Raw genomic sequence first — 19,563 nt, 5'->3', positions numbered from 1 at the left:
CATATTTTATTTAACTAGGCAATCCGTTAAGAACAAATGCTTATTTACAACGACGCTGGGCCAATTGTGCGCCACCCTATGGGACTCTCAATCACATCCGGTTGTGATACAGCCTGGAATTGAACCAGGGTCTGAGATGCAGTGCCTTAGACCAGTGTGCCACTCGGAAGCCCCATAGCTACATATTTACACAGATCTTCTCCACATCACATGGTAAGAGCGGCCTGCCAGGTATTATGCAATCCAATAGTGTGCAGAGCCTGAGTCACCCAGCCCAGACAGAGTTAGAGGAGGTTGAGCACAGTAGTGGACATGTGAATACGTGTGTACAATTGCAGATTTCTGTGGAGAGATGACTAGAGGAATAGAAGCTATGACTAATCTGACACCGACAACTTGGTGGCTTCCTGTTTTGAATAGCTATCAATCGCTAGTTCCTGCTTGATTCTGTGTAATAGGGGCAACTAAAGCATCACTGCATTCCCACTGGACACTGACTTCAGTTCAATGTTTAGTTTTGATTTACATTTGGTTGAGTTGTCAACTATCCTGAATTCAACGTGAAATCAACAAAACATTTTACCATGTCATTGGATTTAGGCTAAAAGTTGGTCAAATCTTTTTTTCCAACCATGTTAATGCCCAGTGGTTAGCTTTCGGCCAATGATAACTCAGCACTGATGTGTGTTTCTGTTACTTCAAATGTTCTAATGCTAATAGGTACAGGTGTTTTCAGACCTAGTTTGCATGTCTCTGAATAAGCTGAGTCTGTGATAGCAGCAGAATCCATCTCAAAAGTGACAGAGAAGGACATCTGCCACTGTAGTGAGGTGGCGCCACCATGTGGTAAGTGCTACCTCCTGTGTGGCTCAGTTGGTAGAGCTTGGTACTTGCAATGCCAGGGTTGTGGGTTAGATTCCCACAGTGGAGAAGAATGGGAGTCGCTCTGGATAAGAGCGACTGCTAAATAACATAGACAATGGATGATAACAGTAAGTAGTGGCAGTGACATACTTAAACTGTAAGTCATTTCGCTGTTTGATCTAGTAGAATTTGTGTGTTTGACAACAGCTGATAATCCGATAAATTGATGCGCTGTAGCAAAATGGATAAACAGTGGGAATCAATGCAAATCGCACATTAGATGACACATTCGGAATGCTATTTTAGAAATTTCAGATACTATAAAATATTTTTTTGTGCATACTATTTAGTACGCTAGTATGGGTATTCAGACACGACCACTGTCTCCATATCAAATCTATTTAGCGTCTATAATAGCTAGCATCGACTAATTCACATCATGATAGATACCATTAATATCACAAGAAATCACACACACACACACACAAATACATAGTTTGAAGATGTATTCTGTTACCTCATTATATAATCAAATCTGTTCAGCGAAACAAACAATGCATATGCTAAACAGTTACAGTTTTCACAAAATAAATTCTGTTTAGTAACTAACGCACACTTAAAAAAAAAAAATGTTTTAACAGCTTCTTTGGTTCAATCTTGAACTAAGTCTCAATAACAATGTCTGTTGGCTCAATATGGGGGGAGCTGATATGCCCCCCAATAGGTATTCTCTCCCCCATACCTAAAACTATTATTCTTGGATGTTATCTCAAGGCTGAGACTGTTACCTTGTTGGAGCTTAACCATCCTGGACATGGATACAGTGCCCTCTTTCTCTCCGTGATACACGGCTTCACTCAGTCTCCTTTGCTGGGTCTTATGTTGAATGCCATTTTTGAACAGAGTCACCTTCCTCTTCTCCTCTCCCCCGGTGTGCCTAGTGAAGGTGACCTGGACATAGAAGTAGTAGAAGCCTTCAGATCTGATGTAGACAGAGTTGTCGCGGAGGACGAGGGAGCAAGAGCCACAGACGGGGGCATCATGGTCATTTTCCCAAGATAATGTTCCTTCTCATGAGACAGAAGGAAAGAAAAGAGAATAAAATAAAATATTAAAATGCTTTACATCATATAAATGGGTTAATATACACTACATGACCAAAAGTATGTGGACACCTGCTTGTCGAACATCTCATTCCAAAATCATGGGCATTAATATTGAGTTGGTCTCCCCTTTGCTGCTATAACAGCCTCCACTCGTGTGGGAAGGCTTTCCACTAGATGTTGAAACATTGCTGCGGGGACTTGCTTCCATTCAGCCGCAAAAGCATTAGTGAGGTTGGGCACTGATGTTGGGCAATTAGGCCTGGCTCGTAGTTGGCGTTTCAATTCATCCCAAAGGTGTTCAATGGGGTTGAGGTCAGGGCTCTGTGCAGGCCAGTCAAGTTCTTACACACCGATGACAAACCATTTCTGTATGGACCTCGCTTTGTGTATGTGGGCATTGTCATACTGAAACAGGCAGTTTGGAACTCGGAAGTGAGTGTTGCAACCAAGGACAGACTATTTTTTACACGCTACGCGCTTCAGCACTCAGTGGTCCCGTTCAGTCAGCTTGTGAGGCCTACCACTTCGTGGCTGAACCGTTGTTGCTCCTAGACATTTCCACTTCACAATAACAGCACTTACAGTTGACCTGGGGCAGCTCTAGCAGGGCAGAAATGTTGTGAACTGACTTGTTGGAAAGGTAGCATCCTATGACGGTGCCACGTTGAAAGACACTGAGCTCTTCAGTAAGGCCATTCTACTGTCAATGTTTGTCTATGGGGATTGCATGTCTGTGTGCTCAATTTTATACACTTGCCAGCAACGGTGTGGCTGAAATAGCTCGAATACATTCCTTTTAAGGGGTGTACACATACGTTTGTATATATAGTGTATGTTTGTGCATATATTTGAACAGACAGGTGGCAGAATATTGAATAACTACACTTTCAACTACACTTTCAATACCCCTTTAAAACTCAAAAATTGGTGGAACTAAATCTATACCTCATTCTGAGCACACCCTAATTGTACAGCTACCATTTTAACCTTACACTAATACACCTACCCTCACAATATCTTAATGTTTAATGAATAGATTGACTATTTGCATAATGTTTTCAATACATAAATATAATTTTCTGATTAATAAAGAGGCATAACATCTTGTTGATAAGAGACATACAATTACATTGGACTGTGTAGTAATATGTTCTGCTTATGGTGAGTAAGCATGTTAGTAAGCATGTTATACTGTATATCTTGGCCATCCCACCCCTACGTGAGGGCAGCTCCCGCTCAGCCCAGTCCAAGCTCTTCTCTGTCCTGGCACCCCAATTGTGGAACCAGCTCTCCCTTGAAGCTAGGTCAGGAGAGTACCTGCCCATCTTTCCGAAAACATCTGAAATCCTACCTCTTCAAACAGTATCTTAAGTAATCCTCCTCCAAACAGACAAATAATGGCGCTGTACAACAGTGATGTGCAGAACGGCATCTCGGGAACGCACAACTCGTCGATCCTTGTCACAGACGGGCTATTGCAGCAAATGACAGCACCGGGTTCCACTCCTATCAGCTAAAAACAAGAAGAAGTTTTTCCAGTGGGCACGCGATCACAATTGAAGAGTGGAAAAACATTGCCTGGTACGTGACAGCGAGTTCAGTTTACTTGAGTGGCCTGTGCAGTCCCCAGACCTCAACCCAATAGAGCATCTTTGGGATGAGATGGAACGGACTGTTCACAGCATGAATGTACCACCGTCCAATCTGCAGCAACTGCGTGATACCATCGCGTCAGCATGGACCAATATCCCTGTAGAACGTTTCCGACACCTTGTAGAATGCCCCGAAGAATTCAGGCTGTTCTGGAGGCAAAGGGGGGTCCAACCCGGTACTACATGATGTACCTAATAAACTGACCGGTGAGTGTATTTTACAGACACACTCTCCAGTGTATTATATAAATATTAGGTGTATCACAACCTAGGTGTCAAATGTGTTAGATCAGTTGTACAACCTGAGTGTGTACAGGGCCCTAGTCTTGTTTAGTGGAACTGATAAGTTCAGACAGACTGCAGAAGCTCCAATGTTAACTCATGCATTCCATGAACTTAGGATGTAAAAAGGAAAATGCAACAAGCATGGAATGTTTGGCCCAAAAGTCCATACCTAGAAACTAGGAAAGAAAGTGTTTAGCTTACCCATGGTCAGCTGGATATAGGAGGGACGGGGAGCTGGAAAGCAAAAAAAACATTCATTTTCCTGTTTTGATCTATCTTGTAAAGTTTACGTGTTACTCTCTGCTTGTGCAATCTTACAAGGCCATCTTTCTCAAGAAAATGCACAATTGACCTGAATTCTGCTGCACACAATGTATTGTTTAAACATTAGACATTAATTGATAATCAGAAATGGAAATAGCAATGCTTTACTTACCCTTTGATGAAGTCAATTGAGCCAGAAAACTGCCGTCTGCAAAAGAAAAATAATATTTCAAGTCATTGTCATATATATATATATATAAAAATATAAAAAATCCCAGCCCCCGTCCCTGCAAGAGGCCTTTTGGTAGGCCGTCATTGTAAATAAGAATTTGTTCTTAACTGACTTGCCTGTTTAAAAAAATAAATAATAATAATACTGTTGTAGAATGTCTAATATGAGATAGGAATTATATTACAGTGCCTTGGTCAATATAATGACATACAGAACAGAAAAAACGATTCATGTCAGTATGTGTAACCCAGTACAACTTACTTGGAGGGTGCTGGTTTTCCTCCTTTGATTCAGGTAAATTACTCTTGGAGAGAGAAATTACATAGTGACACCTTGAAATCATCATCAGTCTACCCGTATGTATCATCATCATCATATCTGAGTCTAGCTATCACTGATGATAATTGGACATACCTTGTCAGGTGAGTTTATTTGCACTGTTGTGAGAACTGCGACCATAATCCCCATTGTGACTGTGAGAAACCCGCACCACACATGGAGCAGCAGATATCTGGAAGTGTGCTGTTGACTCTTCATCCTCTGAAAAACACACACGTACCACAAACCACTGAGACCCGTCCCAATTCACTCCCTTCCACTTCCCATCGGCCCTAATCCTTATCTAATCCTACATTTGCAGATCTGAAGGGTCTAGAATAGATATCAGCAGGTAGGTTGTAGATCTTCCACCATAGGCTACTGTTTGAGTCTGAGCACCTCAACATTAGTCAATAGGCTGCCTTCTGAATAACATTTAGTTTAGATTATACCCCACTGACCATCTAAATGCCATGCTTAAAGAATGTGATCATAAGAAGGAGATTATCTTCATGGGCGATTTCAATGTAAACTGGGAAAACAAAACTTGCTGGAAAAAACTCAGAGATCACAGATTATTTCAACCTGACTCAAATAATACAAGGTCATACCAGAGTAACACAGTCATCCCAGACTCAAATTGATCTGGTGTTTACTAACAGACCTGATCGAATAATTAAGTCCAGTAACTTACCAACTGGCATATCTGACTACAATGTTACATTGGTGGTTAGAAAGATCACAAAAAAGAGATTTAAGAACCATATTAATGTGTAACAGTACGATATAAAAATCCAGAAAAGTGAGCAGAGAAACTACGATGTAGCTATAAATCAAATGGACTAGTCTGATCTGTTAAGCAATGAAGACCCAGAGTCTGGATACAGAACATTTCTGTCAGCTATTGACAACATGGATACCTCTTTTACTAGGAAATTTCAACTTAAGCCAAGAAGGAAAATCTGTCTACCATGGCTCAACGAGGACCTCTGGAGGCAGATGAGAGAACGGGATTTTTCCTTGAAAAAAGCACTGAAGTCTGGTAAGAATGATGACAGATGTATATTTGCATCACTGAGAAATAAGGTAATTAAGAATATAAAAAAGCAGTGTTCTTTCTTAGAGTGATCAATGAAGCAAAAGAAAATGTCAAAGTGATTTGGGAAAATCTCAACAAACTAACAGGGAGAGGAGCTGAAAAGTCCCAAAAAACATCCTGAATTAAAGGTTAATGAGATTCTAATTCAAGACTCCAATTTCATATCCACCACCTTTAACAATGTTCTTGTTGACTCTCTCAGGGAAATGGCTCAAATATTTTCAACCAAGACCACAGTTCTCACTCCCATAGATAATAATAAACCCATATTCAGAATTCCTGAAATCTCAGCATCAGCAGTGGACAGTATTATTAGCTTCTTCCGGAGCTCTAGAACCAAATAGGTATTTGGTCTAGACATTGTATTCCTGAAGAGACAAATATTCTCTGATTGCCCCTATTGTACATCTAGTGAATCTGTCCATCAAATATGGGCTCTTCCCAAATGCTTGGAAGTCTGCTGCAGTGATAACTATTTTAAAATCAGGTGACCCAACACTGGAGGAAAATTACTGACCTATAAGCATCCTTCCAGTGCTAACAAAGGTAGCTGAAAGATGGGTGGCTGATCATCTGACTGATCACCTCATTCAGGGGAACTCCTTACATCAAATGCAATTTGGATTCAGAACTAAACATTCCACCGAAACAGACAATTGCTATTTTCTGGAGTGCATTAAACTAAACTGGACATAGGTGGTGATGCAGGCAAGAATTATCGACAAGACTGTTGTATGTACTTCTCTAAGAAATCCATTGATTCTTCCCAACGAGCTGTTCTTGTTAATGGTGGAGAATCTGAAAGCTGTGTCTAACTTCAGGTATCTTGGTGTCATTTTGGACTCCAACTTGACATTTAATAAGAAACATGTGAAGAAGGTGGTTAACACGGTTAAGTTTGGATTATCCGACATTTCCTTCCTCTGGAGAACCCCAAACTATATAGGCATGCTATATGATGTTCTCATATCTGAGATATAGCCTCACATGCTGGTCACAAACAGGAGCTACTATTCTGAAACCAATTGAATCACTCTACAAACACTTAAGATTCTTGATAACAAACCAAACAGTTACCACCACTGTCATATCACTTACAAACATCATTTATTTAGTCTGGAAAGCTTTAAGCAGTATGTACAGAGGGAAGAAAAAGTATGTGAACCCTATAGAATTACCTGGATTTCTGCGTAAATTGGCCATAAAATTTGATCTGATCTTTATCTAAGTCACAACAATAGACAAACAAACACAGTCTTTCAACTAATAACACACAAACAATTATAATCTCTTTATTGATCACACTGTTTAAATATTCACAGTGCAGGTTGGGAAAAGTATGTGAACCTTTGGATTTAATAACAGGTTGACCCTGCTTTGGCATCAATAACCTCAAACCAACATTTTCTGCAGTTGCAGATCAGACCTGCACAACGGTCAGGAGGAATTTTGGACCATTCCTCTTTACAAAACTGTTTCAGTTCAACAATATTCTTGGGATGTCTGGTGTGAACCGCTCTCTTGAGGTCATGCCACAGCATCTCGATTGGGTTGAGGTCAGGACTGACTAGGCCACTCTAGAAGGCGTATTTTCTGCTGTTCAAGCCATTCTGTTGTTGATTTACATCTGTCTAATGGGTTGTTGTCCTGTTAAATCATCTAACTTCTGTTGAGCTTCAATTGGTGGACAGACAACCTTACATTCTCCTGCAAAATGTCTTGATAAACTTGGGAATTCATTTTTCTGTCGATGATAGCAAGCTGTCCAGGCCCTGAGGCAGCAAAGCAGCCCCAAACCATGATGCTGCCTCCACCATGGTTTACAAATGGGATGAGGTTTTGATGTTGGTGTGCTGTGCCTTTTCATTCTCCACACATAGTGTTGTGTGTTCCTTCCAAACAACACAACTTTAGTTTCATCTGTCCACAGAATATTTTGCCAGTAGTGCCGTGGAACATCCAGGTGCTCTATTGCGAACTTCAGACGTGCCGCAATGTTTATTTTTTGACAGCAGTGGCTTCTTCCATGTTGTCCTCCCATGAACACCATTCTTGTTTAGTGTTTTATGTATTGTAGACTTGTCAGCAACAATGTTAGCATCTTCCAATGATTTCTGCAAATCTTTAGCTGACACTCTAGGATTCTTCTTAACCTCATTGAGCCTTCTGCGTTGTGCTCTTGCGGTCATCTTTGCAGGACGGCCACTCCTAGGGAGAGTAGCAACAGTGCTGAACTTTCTCCAATTATAGACAATTTGTCTTACCGTGTCTTACAAATCGTAATCTTAGGTCTTCTGAGATCTCTTTTGTTTGAGGCATGGTTCACATCAGGCAATGCTTCTTGTGAATAGCAAAAATGTTTTTTATAGGGCAAGGCAGCTCTAACCAACATCTCCAATCTCGTCTCATTGATTGGACTGCAGGTTAGCTGACTCCTGACTCCAATTAGCTTTTGGAGGTCATTAGCCTGGGGGTTCACATACTTTTTCCAACCTACACTGTGAATGTTTAAATTATGCATTCAATATAGACAAGAAACATATAATAATGTGTGTGTTATTAGTTAAAGCACACTGTGTTTGTCTATTGTTGTGACTTAGATGAAGATCAGATCAAATTTTATTTAAAATTTATGCAGAAATCCAGGTAATTCCAAAGGGTTCACATAGTTTTTCTTGTAGATGCAAGCCTAGAGCTGCCGCTTTCAAAGAGCTAGAGCTGCCGCTTTCAAGGAGCGGGACTCTAACCCGGAAGCTTATTAGAAATCTTGCTATGCCCTCCGACGAACCATCAAACAGGCAACGCGTCAATACAGAACTAAGATCGAGTCGCACTACACCGGCTCTGACGCTCGTCGGATGTCGCAGGGCCTGCAAACTATTATAAACTACAAAGGGAAGCCCAGCCAAGAGCTGCCCAGTAACACGAGCCTACCAAATGAGCTAAACTACTTCTATGCTCGCTTCGAGGCAAATAACACTGGAACATGCATGAGATCACCAGCTATACCGGAAGACTGTGTGATCCCACTCTCCGCAGCCGATGTGAGTAATACCTTTAGATAGGTCAACATTCACAAGGCCGGAGGGCCAGACAAATTACCAGGACGTGTACTGCGAGCATGCGCTGATCAACTAGCAAGTGTCTACACTGACATTTTCAACCTCTCTTTGTCCGAGTCTGTAATACCAACATGTTTTAAGCAGACCACCATAGTGCCTGTGCCCAAGAACACTAAGGTAACCTGCCTAAATGACTACCAACCCGTAGCACTCACATCTGTAGCCATGAAGTGCTTTGAAAGGCTGGTCATGACTCACATCAACACCATTATCCCAGAAACCCTAGACCCACTCCAATTTGCATACTGCCCCAACAGATCCACAGATGATGCAATCTCTATTGTACTCCACACTGCACTTTCCCACCTGGACAAAAGGAACACCTATGTGAGAATGCTATTCATTGACTACAGCTCAGCGTTCAACAACATAGTGCCCTCAAAGCTCATCAATAAGCTAAAGACCCTGGCACCTCCCTCTGCAACTGGATCCTGGACTTCCTGACGGGCCGCTCCCAGGTGGTAAGGGTAGGTAACAACACATCTGCCACGCTGATCCTCAACACAGGGGCCCCTCAGGGGTGTGTGCTCAGCCCCTTCCTGTACTCCCTGTTCACTCATGACTGCACGGCTAGGCACGACTCATTCAATTTGCAGATGACAACAGTGGTAGGCCTGATCACCGACAACACCGAGACAGCCTATAGGGAGGAGGTCAGAGACCTGGCCGTGTGGTGCCAGGACAACAACCTCTCCCTCAACGTGATCAAGACAAAGGAGATGATTGTAGACTACAGGAAAAAGAGGACCGAGCACGCTCCCATTCTTATCGACAGGGCTGCAGTGGAGCAGGTTGAGAGCTTCAAGTTCCTTCATCACTAAGCTAAGGACCCTGGGACTAAACACCTGCCTCTGCAACTGGATCCTGGACTTCCTGATGGGCCGACCCCAGGTGGTGAGGGTAGGTAGCAACACATCTGCCATGCAGATCCTCAACACTGGAGCTCCCCAGGGGTGCGTGCTCAGTCCCCTCCTGTACTCCCTGTTCACCCACGACTGCATGGCCAGGCACGACTCCCAACACCATCATTAAGTTTGCAGACGACACAACAGGCCTGATCACCGACAACAACGAGACAGCCGATAGGGAGGAGGTCAGAGACGTGGCCGGGTGGTGCCAGAATAACAACCTATCCCTCAACGTAACCAAGACTAAGGAGATGATTGTGGACTACAGGAAAAGGAGCACCGAGCACGCCCCCATTCTCATCGACGGGGCTGTAGTGGAGCAGGTTGAGAGCTTCAAGTTCCTTGGTGTCCACATCACCAACAAACTAATATGGTCCAAGCACACTATGACAGTCGTGAAGCGGGCACGACAAAACCTATTCCCCCTCAGGAGACTGAAAATATTTGGTATGGGTCCTCAGATTCTCAAAAGGTTCAACAGCTGCACCATCGAGAGCATCCTAACTGGTTGCATCACTGCCTGGCATGGCAACTGCTCGGCCTCCGACCGCAAGGCACTACATATGGTAGTGAAAACGGGCCCAGTACATCACTGGGGCCAAGCTTCCTGCCATCCAGGACCTCTATACCAGGCAGTGTCAGAGGAAGGCCCTGAAAATTGTCAGACTCCAGACACCCTAGTCATGATTCCTGAACATCTCGTCAAATGGCTACCCAGACTATTCACATTGCCCCTCCCCTCCCCTCTCCACACCATTGCCACTCTGTTGTCATCTATGCATCGTCACTTTAATTATCTCTACCTACATGTACATACTACCTCAACTAACCAGTACCGGCACCCCCCTGTATATATGCTATTTTTTATGCTAAAACTATTGATTTATTACTCAAATTTGATTTGATTTGATTTTGACGCCTTGTCTTTAAGTTCCTACATGGTCTTGCCCCTTCACCCCTATGTCGGCATATCATGCTCAAGGAAAGCACCTCCAGGATAACAGGGCAGTAACTAGAGGGGATTGCTTTGTCCCTTTTCCACACAGTAAAATCAGTCAATCGGCCTTCTCTGTTAGAGCTACAATATACTGAAATGCAAAGCCCATGGACATGAGAAGCTGCACTGATTATTGTACTTTTACATTTGAATTGAAAACATGGTTCAAATCTATCCACGCCTGTAGACATGAGTTATCTGTGGTTCCTCATACGTAAGACGACAGCTGATGATAGTGTTGTTGTTGTCGTTAGAATGATATATTATTGGATGTAATGTATTTTGTATTTTGTATTGTTTTAGTGAGTATGTGTATTGCGACTGTGTAATCGTCCTTAGCTGTCCTGGGACTACGGGTGCAAATGATCTTTCGGCTAAACCCCGGCACATTTACATGGATGTTGCATTATTGTAATATTGATGTTGATTAATGTGCATTGTCCCCTATGAATAAATCAAACAAACAAACTCTGAGATTTCACCTACACAGGTTATTCCCCTCTTAAACTACAATGCTGCCCTATGTGCAGTGTGGTTTGCTACTTGTATTGGCTCAAACAATAACATCAGTAACTGTAAATGTGATACCTGAACTCCCTACCAGAGAAATACAACAAAAGAATTTGTAGTAAACATGCAGAGAGTGGTATGTACTGTGTGACTGTGACAAGACTTTACGGCTGTCACGCAGTGTCCTTTGGTATGTTCAGAAGGACACGAATGCAATAGTCAAGGTAATGATAATAATAATTTGGGGGGGTGCTTATATTTGTCCTGTTACACACTTGCACAAGACACAAGTAATTGTGAAGGTATGCATAGTGAGTGAGAAAACGTTCTGGCAATGATCAATGTGACCGCATTACCTGTCTTAAGGTATAGGACATGAGACTGGGTCCATCTTATTACAGTCTCATTATTGAAAATACCACTAAATATTCATACAACAGCCACCGTTTTTAGATCAAATATAACTGCGGAGCCATTAGACTATTACTGTGTGATGATAAATCGGACATTTACTGTCATCACCAAGTGACTTTACATTGTGTCACATATTCCTCTTCCAAACATCCTATAATTAAGTCTAAGATGAGGAATTTCACATTATGTGTCACGTTCGTCGTGACGAGAATACATTCCTCTTTGTTAAACAAAGAATAGTTAAACAAACAAACAAACAAACAAACAAACAAACAAACAAACAAACAAACAAACAAACAAACAAACAAACAAACAAACAAACAAACAAACAAACAAACAAACAAACAAACAAACAAACAAACAAACAAACCCATAACGCTATAAACACTAGTGCTGACACAGACAACTATACATAGACAATAACCCACAAAACCAACATGGGAAATGGCAACCTAAATAGGATCCCCAATCAGAGACAACGATAAACAGCTGTCTCTGATTGGGAACCAATTCAGGCCACCATAGACCTACATTTACCTAGACATACCAAAATCCCATAGATATACAAACAAACCCTAGACAGGACAAAAACACACATACCACCCTAATCACACCCTGACCTAACCAAAATAATAAAGAAAACTAAGATAACTAAGGTCAGGGTGTGACATTATGAAAAAGTATTGCAAATACAATGGTCCACTGTCCACAATTCTGTGTTACCACAATATACATATACATCATAAATAAATGAGTAGCTTGATATGAATAAAATGAAACACAATGACCAGGATCTCAACTCACCTAGTGTGTCTTGTAGTGTCCTTGTACAAACAAATCTGTCTGCTGCATACCATGCTGCATTTCAGAGACATGTTCTTTAGACAGGGTTTCCCCCCTTTTTCACTTGAGTTGAGGCTCGATGCGATGGAGTTTTTTTCTTCACTGTGAGTTGTGGTTGGAAAGAAAGGAGGAAGTGAAGCAAAGCATCATGGACTAAAACAACCACCTCAAAGTCTAGGTAGACTTTGGTCACATTGACCCCGGGACTGGTAAATTAGCAACTGATGATGTCATATTCTTCTATGAAAATGTATTTTAGCCTGGTCCAAGATCTGTTTATGCTTATGCCTACTCCATTGTCAAGCCAGGCATGACAAGTCCATAAGAAGATGGCAAAAGAGCAGAAACAGATCACCCAGGCTATAATTTATTTGATTTCCCTTCTGCGTTTCTAACATGTTTTTTTTTGTTATGACAACAAAAAATGATTTTATACATCAATAAACCCAGGTATTTTATGCATTATTTTATGAAATACTGTAGATCAAGTACAGTTGTAAAGTAACTTTTTGACAGCACCCCTTTTGATATGAACGAAACCTTTCATCCATACTGGCCCATTGTAGAAGTGTTCAGAAAGTGACTTCTTAGACCTGGATGCCAAAACATCAAAGATTGCCATATTTTTTATACCCCACCATAATGACACATCCATGTCCTCATCACTAGAAACAACAAATAGTTTGACTTAATCTGAGGTTTTTGTGTTGTGCCCACCATCGGCTGAGACACAACATGCTCTTGAATACAGGGTGGGTGTCATGTTTTGGCTGATGAATTTACTGAAATGGGAATAAAATTGAAATGTTAACTTTCAAATGGTACCAAAAAGATGGTAGAAAGTCCACACACCAGAGAATGTTGACTTCGAATTAAAATCAAATCAAATTTTATTTGTCACATATGCCGAATACAACAGGTGTAGACCTGGCAGTGAAATGTTAACTTACAAGCCCTTAACGAACAATGCAGTTTAAAGAAAAATACAATAAATAAATAACAAATAACTAAAGAGCAGCAGTAAAATAACAATAGTGAGGCTATATACAGGGGGTACCGGTACAGAGTCAATGTGCGGAGGCACCGGTTAGTCGAGGTAATTGAGGTAATATGTACATGTAGGTAGTTATTAAAGTGACTATGCAGCGGTGTGAGTGGGGGGGGGGGGGCACTGCAAATAGTCTGGGTAGCCATTTGATTAGATGTTGAGGAGTCTTATGGCTTGGGGATAGAAGCGGTTTAGAAACCTCTTGGACCTAGACTTGGCGCTCCGGTACCGCTTACTGTGCGGTAGCAGAGAGAACAGTCTATAACTAGGGTTGCTGGAGTCTTATTTTTATTTAAAAAAAATGTAACCTCTTTTTCTCCCCAATTTCGTGGTATCCAATTGGTAGTTACAGTCTTGTCTCATCGCTGCAACTCCCGGACGGACTCGGGAGAGGCGAAGGTTGAGAGCTGTGCGTCCTCCGAAACACAACCCAACCAAGCAGCACTGCTTCTTGACACAATGCTCACTTAGCCCGGAAGCCAGCCGCACCAATGTGTTGGAGTAAACACCGTACATCTGGCGACAGTGTCAGCGTGTACTGCGCCCGGCCCGCCACAGGAGTCGCTAGTGCGCGATAGGACAAGGATATCCCTGCCGGCCAAACCCTCCCCTAACCCGAACGACGCTAGGCCAATTGTGCGCCGGCCCCATGGGTCTCCCGGTCACGGCCGGCTGCGATAGAGCCTGGACTCTCTAGTGGCACAGCTTAGACCACTGCGCCACTCGGGAGGCCCAGGTTTCTGGAGTCTTTGACCATTTTTAGGGCCTTCCTCTGACACTGCCTGGTATAGAGGTCCTGAATGGCAGGAAGCTTGACCCCAGTGATGTACTGGGCCGTACGCACTACCCTCGTTAGTGTCTTGTGGTCGGAGGCCGAGCAGTTGCCATACCAGGCAGTGATGCAACCCATTTTGTTTCTCTCGATGGTGCAGCTGTAGAAACCTTTGAGGATCTAAGGACCCATGCCAAATCTTTTCAGTCTCCTGAGGAGGAATAGGTTTTGTCATGCCCTATTTTTGGGGATGTGGACGCCAAGGAACTTGAAGCTCTCAACCTGCTCCACTACAGCCCAGTCGATGAGAATGGGGGCGTGCTCAGTCCTCCTTTTCTTGTAGTCCACAATCATCTCCTTTGTCTTGAATGGGAATATCAGTTTTTTTTAAATGATACTGTCAATCTTCTATAGGAAACCTATTGAAATCATAGAAATATAGATAATAGAATATATATTTAAGTTTACATTCAACAGTGGGTGGACAGTGACCATCTTTGTGGTAGTAATTAGAAGTCAAAATGTCAATGGTGTACCAGCTAAATTGCAGTGGTCTGAAGGGATAGTTCCATTCTATGAATTATATTTGTATGATTGAAATGACACCCACCCTATATTCAAGAGCATGTTGTGTCTCAACTGATGGCGGGCACAACACAAAACCTCAAACGTTTGAGTTTGAATGCATAAACTCAGATTCTTTTCCCATATGTTGTAGTTTAGACCCTATTTTACATCATCTCTATTTTCCGGTGATGTAGACATGGATGTCTCATGGTATGGTATGCAAAACGGGTCAAGTGAGCACCTTTATCTCCTGAATGTTTTGGCATTGTTTAAATCAAAAGAGATGCTGTTAAAAAGTGATTGAATTCAAATGGATTTACCCTAAGAAAAATACTTTGAAGCACTACTTAAAACCTTTTACTGCAGTGGGGTAAATCAGGGTTACACAGAGTGTTCTTGGTAGTCTTAAACAAATCTACTGTGAAACCAAAGTATACACCTCACACACAATGATTATGGACATTTAAAAAAGAAGACACCAGTACCATGTCTGATATAGTTTAAATGTATTCAATTTTGAGTTTGCATCCCAATATTACACTTTATATTCATCACAGTAGACTGAAAAATGACAAAACCGCTTGACATAGAAACATCGGATTTTCAGTGTTTAAAAAAAGAATAATGTTGATTACTTTACTATTTCAAAATGTTTTTTAAACTTGTACTTTTACTCCACTAACATTCCTAACGAAAATATGTACTCTGTATTCGCTCTGTAATCGCTCTGTAATCGCTCTGATATCGCTCTGTAATCGCTCTGATATCGCTCTGTAATCGCTCTGATATCGCTCTGTAATCGCTCTGATATCGCTCTGATATCGCTCTGTAATCGCTCTGATATCGCTCTGTAATCGCTCTGTAATCGCTCTGTAATCGCTCTGATATCGCTCTGAAATCGCTCTGTAATCGCTCTGATATCGCTCTGTAATCGCTCTGATATCGCTCTATAATCGCTCTGATATCGCTCTGTAATCGCTCTGATATCGCTCTGTAATCGCTCTGTAATCGCTCTGATATCGCTCTGAAATCGCTCTGTAATCGCTCTGATATCGCTCTGAAATCGCTCTGTAATCGCTCTGATATCGCTCTGTAATCGCTCTGTAATCGCTCTGATATCGCTCTGAAATCGCTCTGTAATCGCTCTGATATCGCTCTGAAATCGCTCTGTAATCGCTCTGATATCGCTCTGAAATCGCTCTGTAATCGCTCCATCACTTTCCTGCTCCGCATCCAAAATGTAACAAGTACTTTTGGGTGTCAGGGAAAATATATGGGAGTAGAAAGTGATTACAGAGCAATTACAGAGCGATTACAGAGCGATTACAGAGCGATATCAGTGACAACAGAAACTGTATTTGAATTCAATACTTTATTTGCATTAAGATATTGAATTTAAATGCAATATTTTTACATTTGTAATGCACAAATGTAATCATTGAACTAATAACTTGAACTTGTATTTCATGATTTTAAAATTATTTTAATGAATATTGCATTCAGTTTTAAAATTCTATTACAATTTCATTCTAATTCAATATTTATATATTCTGTTTCAATGTGGTGGATATTGCATTCATTGTCTGTGTATCAAGTTTACAAACTATCATTTCAAATTTACCATAGTTTCACATATTCAACATCTCAGATGCATTTAGATTCAGTTTTCAAATTCAGTTCACTTTCACATTTGCTTGAGGCATTTTCTATTAAGGTATCTTTACTTTTACTCAAGTATGACAGTACGGGCAAAGAGAAGGTGACAGAACCACTATCATCCCTGTAGCAAGGAACTATAGGCTAGTAAGGCTAAAGATGAGTACGGCACAACATTGACAGATGTGGGCAGCATGTGTTTTCCCTTACATATTTATAGGTCATTGTCAGCGGGTTCAAAGGGCACAAAAACATGACAGGGAGTTTTCTTCATGGTTTCATACACCAGCTGGCAGCCACTGTGACTTCATCTGACTTTACATGCATAGGGTATGGGAATAGTCATAGGGTATGGGAATAGTCATAGGGTATGGGAATAGTCATAGGGTATGGGAATAGTCATAGGGTATGGGAATAGCCATAGGGTATGGGAATAGCCAGAGGGTATGGGAATAGCCAGAGGGTATGGGAATAGTCATAGGGTATGGGAATAGTCATAGGGTATGGGAATAGTCATAGGGTATGGGAATAGTCATAGGGTATGGGAATAGTCATAGGGTATGGGAATAGCCATAGGGTATGGGAATAGCCAGAGGGTATGGGAATAGCCAGAGGGTATGGGAATAGTCATAGGGTATGGGAATAGTCATAGGGTATGGGAATAGTCATAGGGTATGGGAATAGTCATAGGGTATGGGAATAGCCAGAGGGTATGGGAATAGTCATAGGGTATGGGAATAGTCATAGGGTATGGGAATAGTCATAGGGTATGGGAATAGCCATAGGGTATGGGAATAGCCATAGGGTATGGGAATAGCCAGAGGGTATGGGAATAGTCATAGGGTATGGGAATAGTCATAGGGTATGGGAATAGTCATAGGGTATGGGAATAGCCATAGGGTATGGGAATAGTCATAGGGTATGGGAATAGCCAGAGGGTATGGGAATAGTCATAGGGTATGGGAATAGTCATAGGGTATGGGAATAGTCATAGGGTATGGGAATAGTCATAGGGTATGGGAATAGTCATAGGGTATGGGAATAGCCAGAGGGTATGGGAATAGTCATAGGGTATGGGAATAGTCATAGGGTATGGGAATAGCCATAGGTTATGGGAGTAGTCATAGGGTATGGGAATAGCCATAGGGTATGGGAGTAGTCATAGGGTATGGGAATGCAGATGCGTGAAGTTGAACACTGTTGATTTCATAAACAGGACTGAAAGTAACTTTTAGAAAGTGGAGAGAGAGCGAAAGAGAGAGAGAGTGAAAGAGAGAGAGTGTTTGCTGGTAGATTTCTATGTAACTTTCCCGTTCTTGGTTTCAAGCTCCATGGCACATCCTCAATCAACCTGCCTGTGCTTTCCTTGACACACACACAGATGGTTTAGGTGCTTACCCAACGCAGGCACAATTCTCAGACAAGGCCTTCAATCATGTTTGCCTCTTAGTCTTTTCCCCATCTTCCTGAAATGCAGAAGTGCAGGCACTGCTGTTGTAGAAAGCAGAAACCTTCTGGCATCCATCTAATTATGTTCTGTTCAGTTCAGTTTCTGTTCAGTTTTAGATGATTGATCAGTTTCTGTTCAGTTTTAGATAATTGATCAGTTTCTGTTCAGTTTTAGATGATTGATCAGTTTCTGTTCAGTTTTAGATAATGGTTCAGTTTCTGTTCAGTTTTAGATAAATGATTTCAATCTGTGCAGCATCGAAGATGTGTTTGGCTCAATATTGGTATGTACCAGTGGTCACCATTCCTGGTCAGGGAGAGCTAAAGGGTGTGCATGTTTTTGTTTCTGCCCAGCACTAACACGCCTGATTAGTGTTTTACTAGTGAACTGCTCATCAACAATCAGGTATGTTAGAGGTGGGCTGGAAGAACGATCGTTTGACAGTAATGAATTATTTTGCAGGGAAGAGTTTGACTGCCTATTTTTGGGCTTAACAAGATATTCTTTCATATACTGTAAATAGCATTGATATTTGAGAAACGATCCAGAAGTGAAAAGAGGAACACACTGGGAATAGAACCTCAGCTGTACGATGACTATATTAACTTACTGAAACAAGTCCTGCTGAGATTGAAACAAGTCCTGCTGAGATTGAAACAAGTCCTGCTGAGATTGAGGCTGTCCTATTATGGACATCGTACAGGTGAGAGAAAGGTAAGAATCTAAAGTCATTCTGACGGAGATGGGAAGTAAATTCTCACCCTGCCCTCTGTACTTTCTGCCGGTCAACAAATAGTTTCATGCCAAAGTGTATCTGGGAAGTCAAGTGTCTTCATGTTGGTGCGTCACAAGTCTTTGAAAGTACGTAAATCAGAGAGATAAATGGAGAGGGGGAGGGAGAGAGACAAGGATTTCATCATAATTTCGGGATATTTTCTGACATTCATATAAGCCCCGGGCATAGTTGAAACACAGAGGTACGTGAATGGTGACGTTGTTAGCTACATGTTGACTTTGTCTAACTCAGCCATTGCGTGTCTCCTGTCACTGGTCGCAACCACTGGTATGTCAATAATTTCTAACCAGGGCCCTTACTCATAAAGCTTCTCAGAGTAGAAGTGCTGATAGGATCAGGTTCCCTCTCTATGTAACCTTATTCATTATCTGAAAGGCGAAACTGATCCTAGATCAGCACTCCTGCTCTGCTTTATGAATACGGGACCAGAGCTACAGTATAGGATTCAAAATGTTACATAAGCATAAGGACACTGTTGTTTGGCCTTTCCTTGAGGCTACAGGTAAAAACCCACATAACCTGATAATGTCAAGTACTGGACATTGTGCTTTGTCACTGATGCCAGTGCAGATGAAAGTCGGGCTATTTTACATCAATCAATGGCTTTGACATCATTTTTTTAGAAACAGAAACTATTATCAAAGAATTCTCAATTTCCTC

The 19,563-nt window shown here is 41.7% G+C and overlaps 1 protein-coding gene and 1 non-coding gene across 3 annotated transcripts; one reads left to right on the top strand and one right to left on the bottom strand.

The window, feature by feature from the left end:
• The first annotated feature begins 857 nt into the window (after window positions 1-857).
• Window positions 858-931, top strand: trnaa-ugc (transfer RNA alanine (anticodon UGC)). Its single transcript has one exon. It is a non-coding gene; the product is annotated as a tRNA-Ala (tRNA).
• Window positions 932-1,353: 422 nt separating this feature from the next.
• LOC115114678 (uncharacterized) lies at window positions 1,354-12,968 on the bottom strand. 2 transcript variants are annotated; one of them, XM_029643120.2, is made up of 6 exons: window positions 12,576-12,968; window positions 4,818-4,943; window positions 4,665-4,707; window positions 4,344-4,379; window positions 4,109-4,141; window positions 1,354-1,934 (listed from the first exon to the last, which is right to left on the bottom strand). In XM_029643120.2, exons 2-6 carry the CDS (start codon window positions 4,938-4,940, stop codon window positions 1,555-1,557), a joined length of 615 nt encoding a protein of 204 aa, XP_029498980.2. In that variant the 5' UTR covers window positions 4,941-4,943; window positions 12,576-12,968; the 3' UTR covers window positions 1,354-1,554. The 2 variants fall into 2 exon arrangements, with proteins under 2 accessions (XP_029498980.2, XP_029498990.2); XM_029643130.2 differs by having other exon boundaries at window positions 1,354-1,931; window positions 12,576-12,967.
• Window positions 12,969-19,563: the final 6,595 nt, after the last annotated feature.

The sequence above is a fragment of the Oncorhynchus nerka genome, linkage group LG3, assembly GCF_034236695.1.
Source record: "Oncorhynchus nerka isolate Pitt River linkage group LG3, Oner_Uvic_2.0, whole genome shotgun sequence".
Classification (NCBI taxonomy): Eukaryota; Metazoa; Chordata; class Actinopteri; order Salmoniformes; family Salmonidae; genus Oncorhynchus; species Oncorhynchus nerka.
Note: the sequence above shows the minus strand (reverse complement) of the source record. Positions and strands in the feature narration are given on the sequence as shown.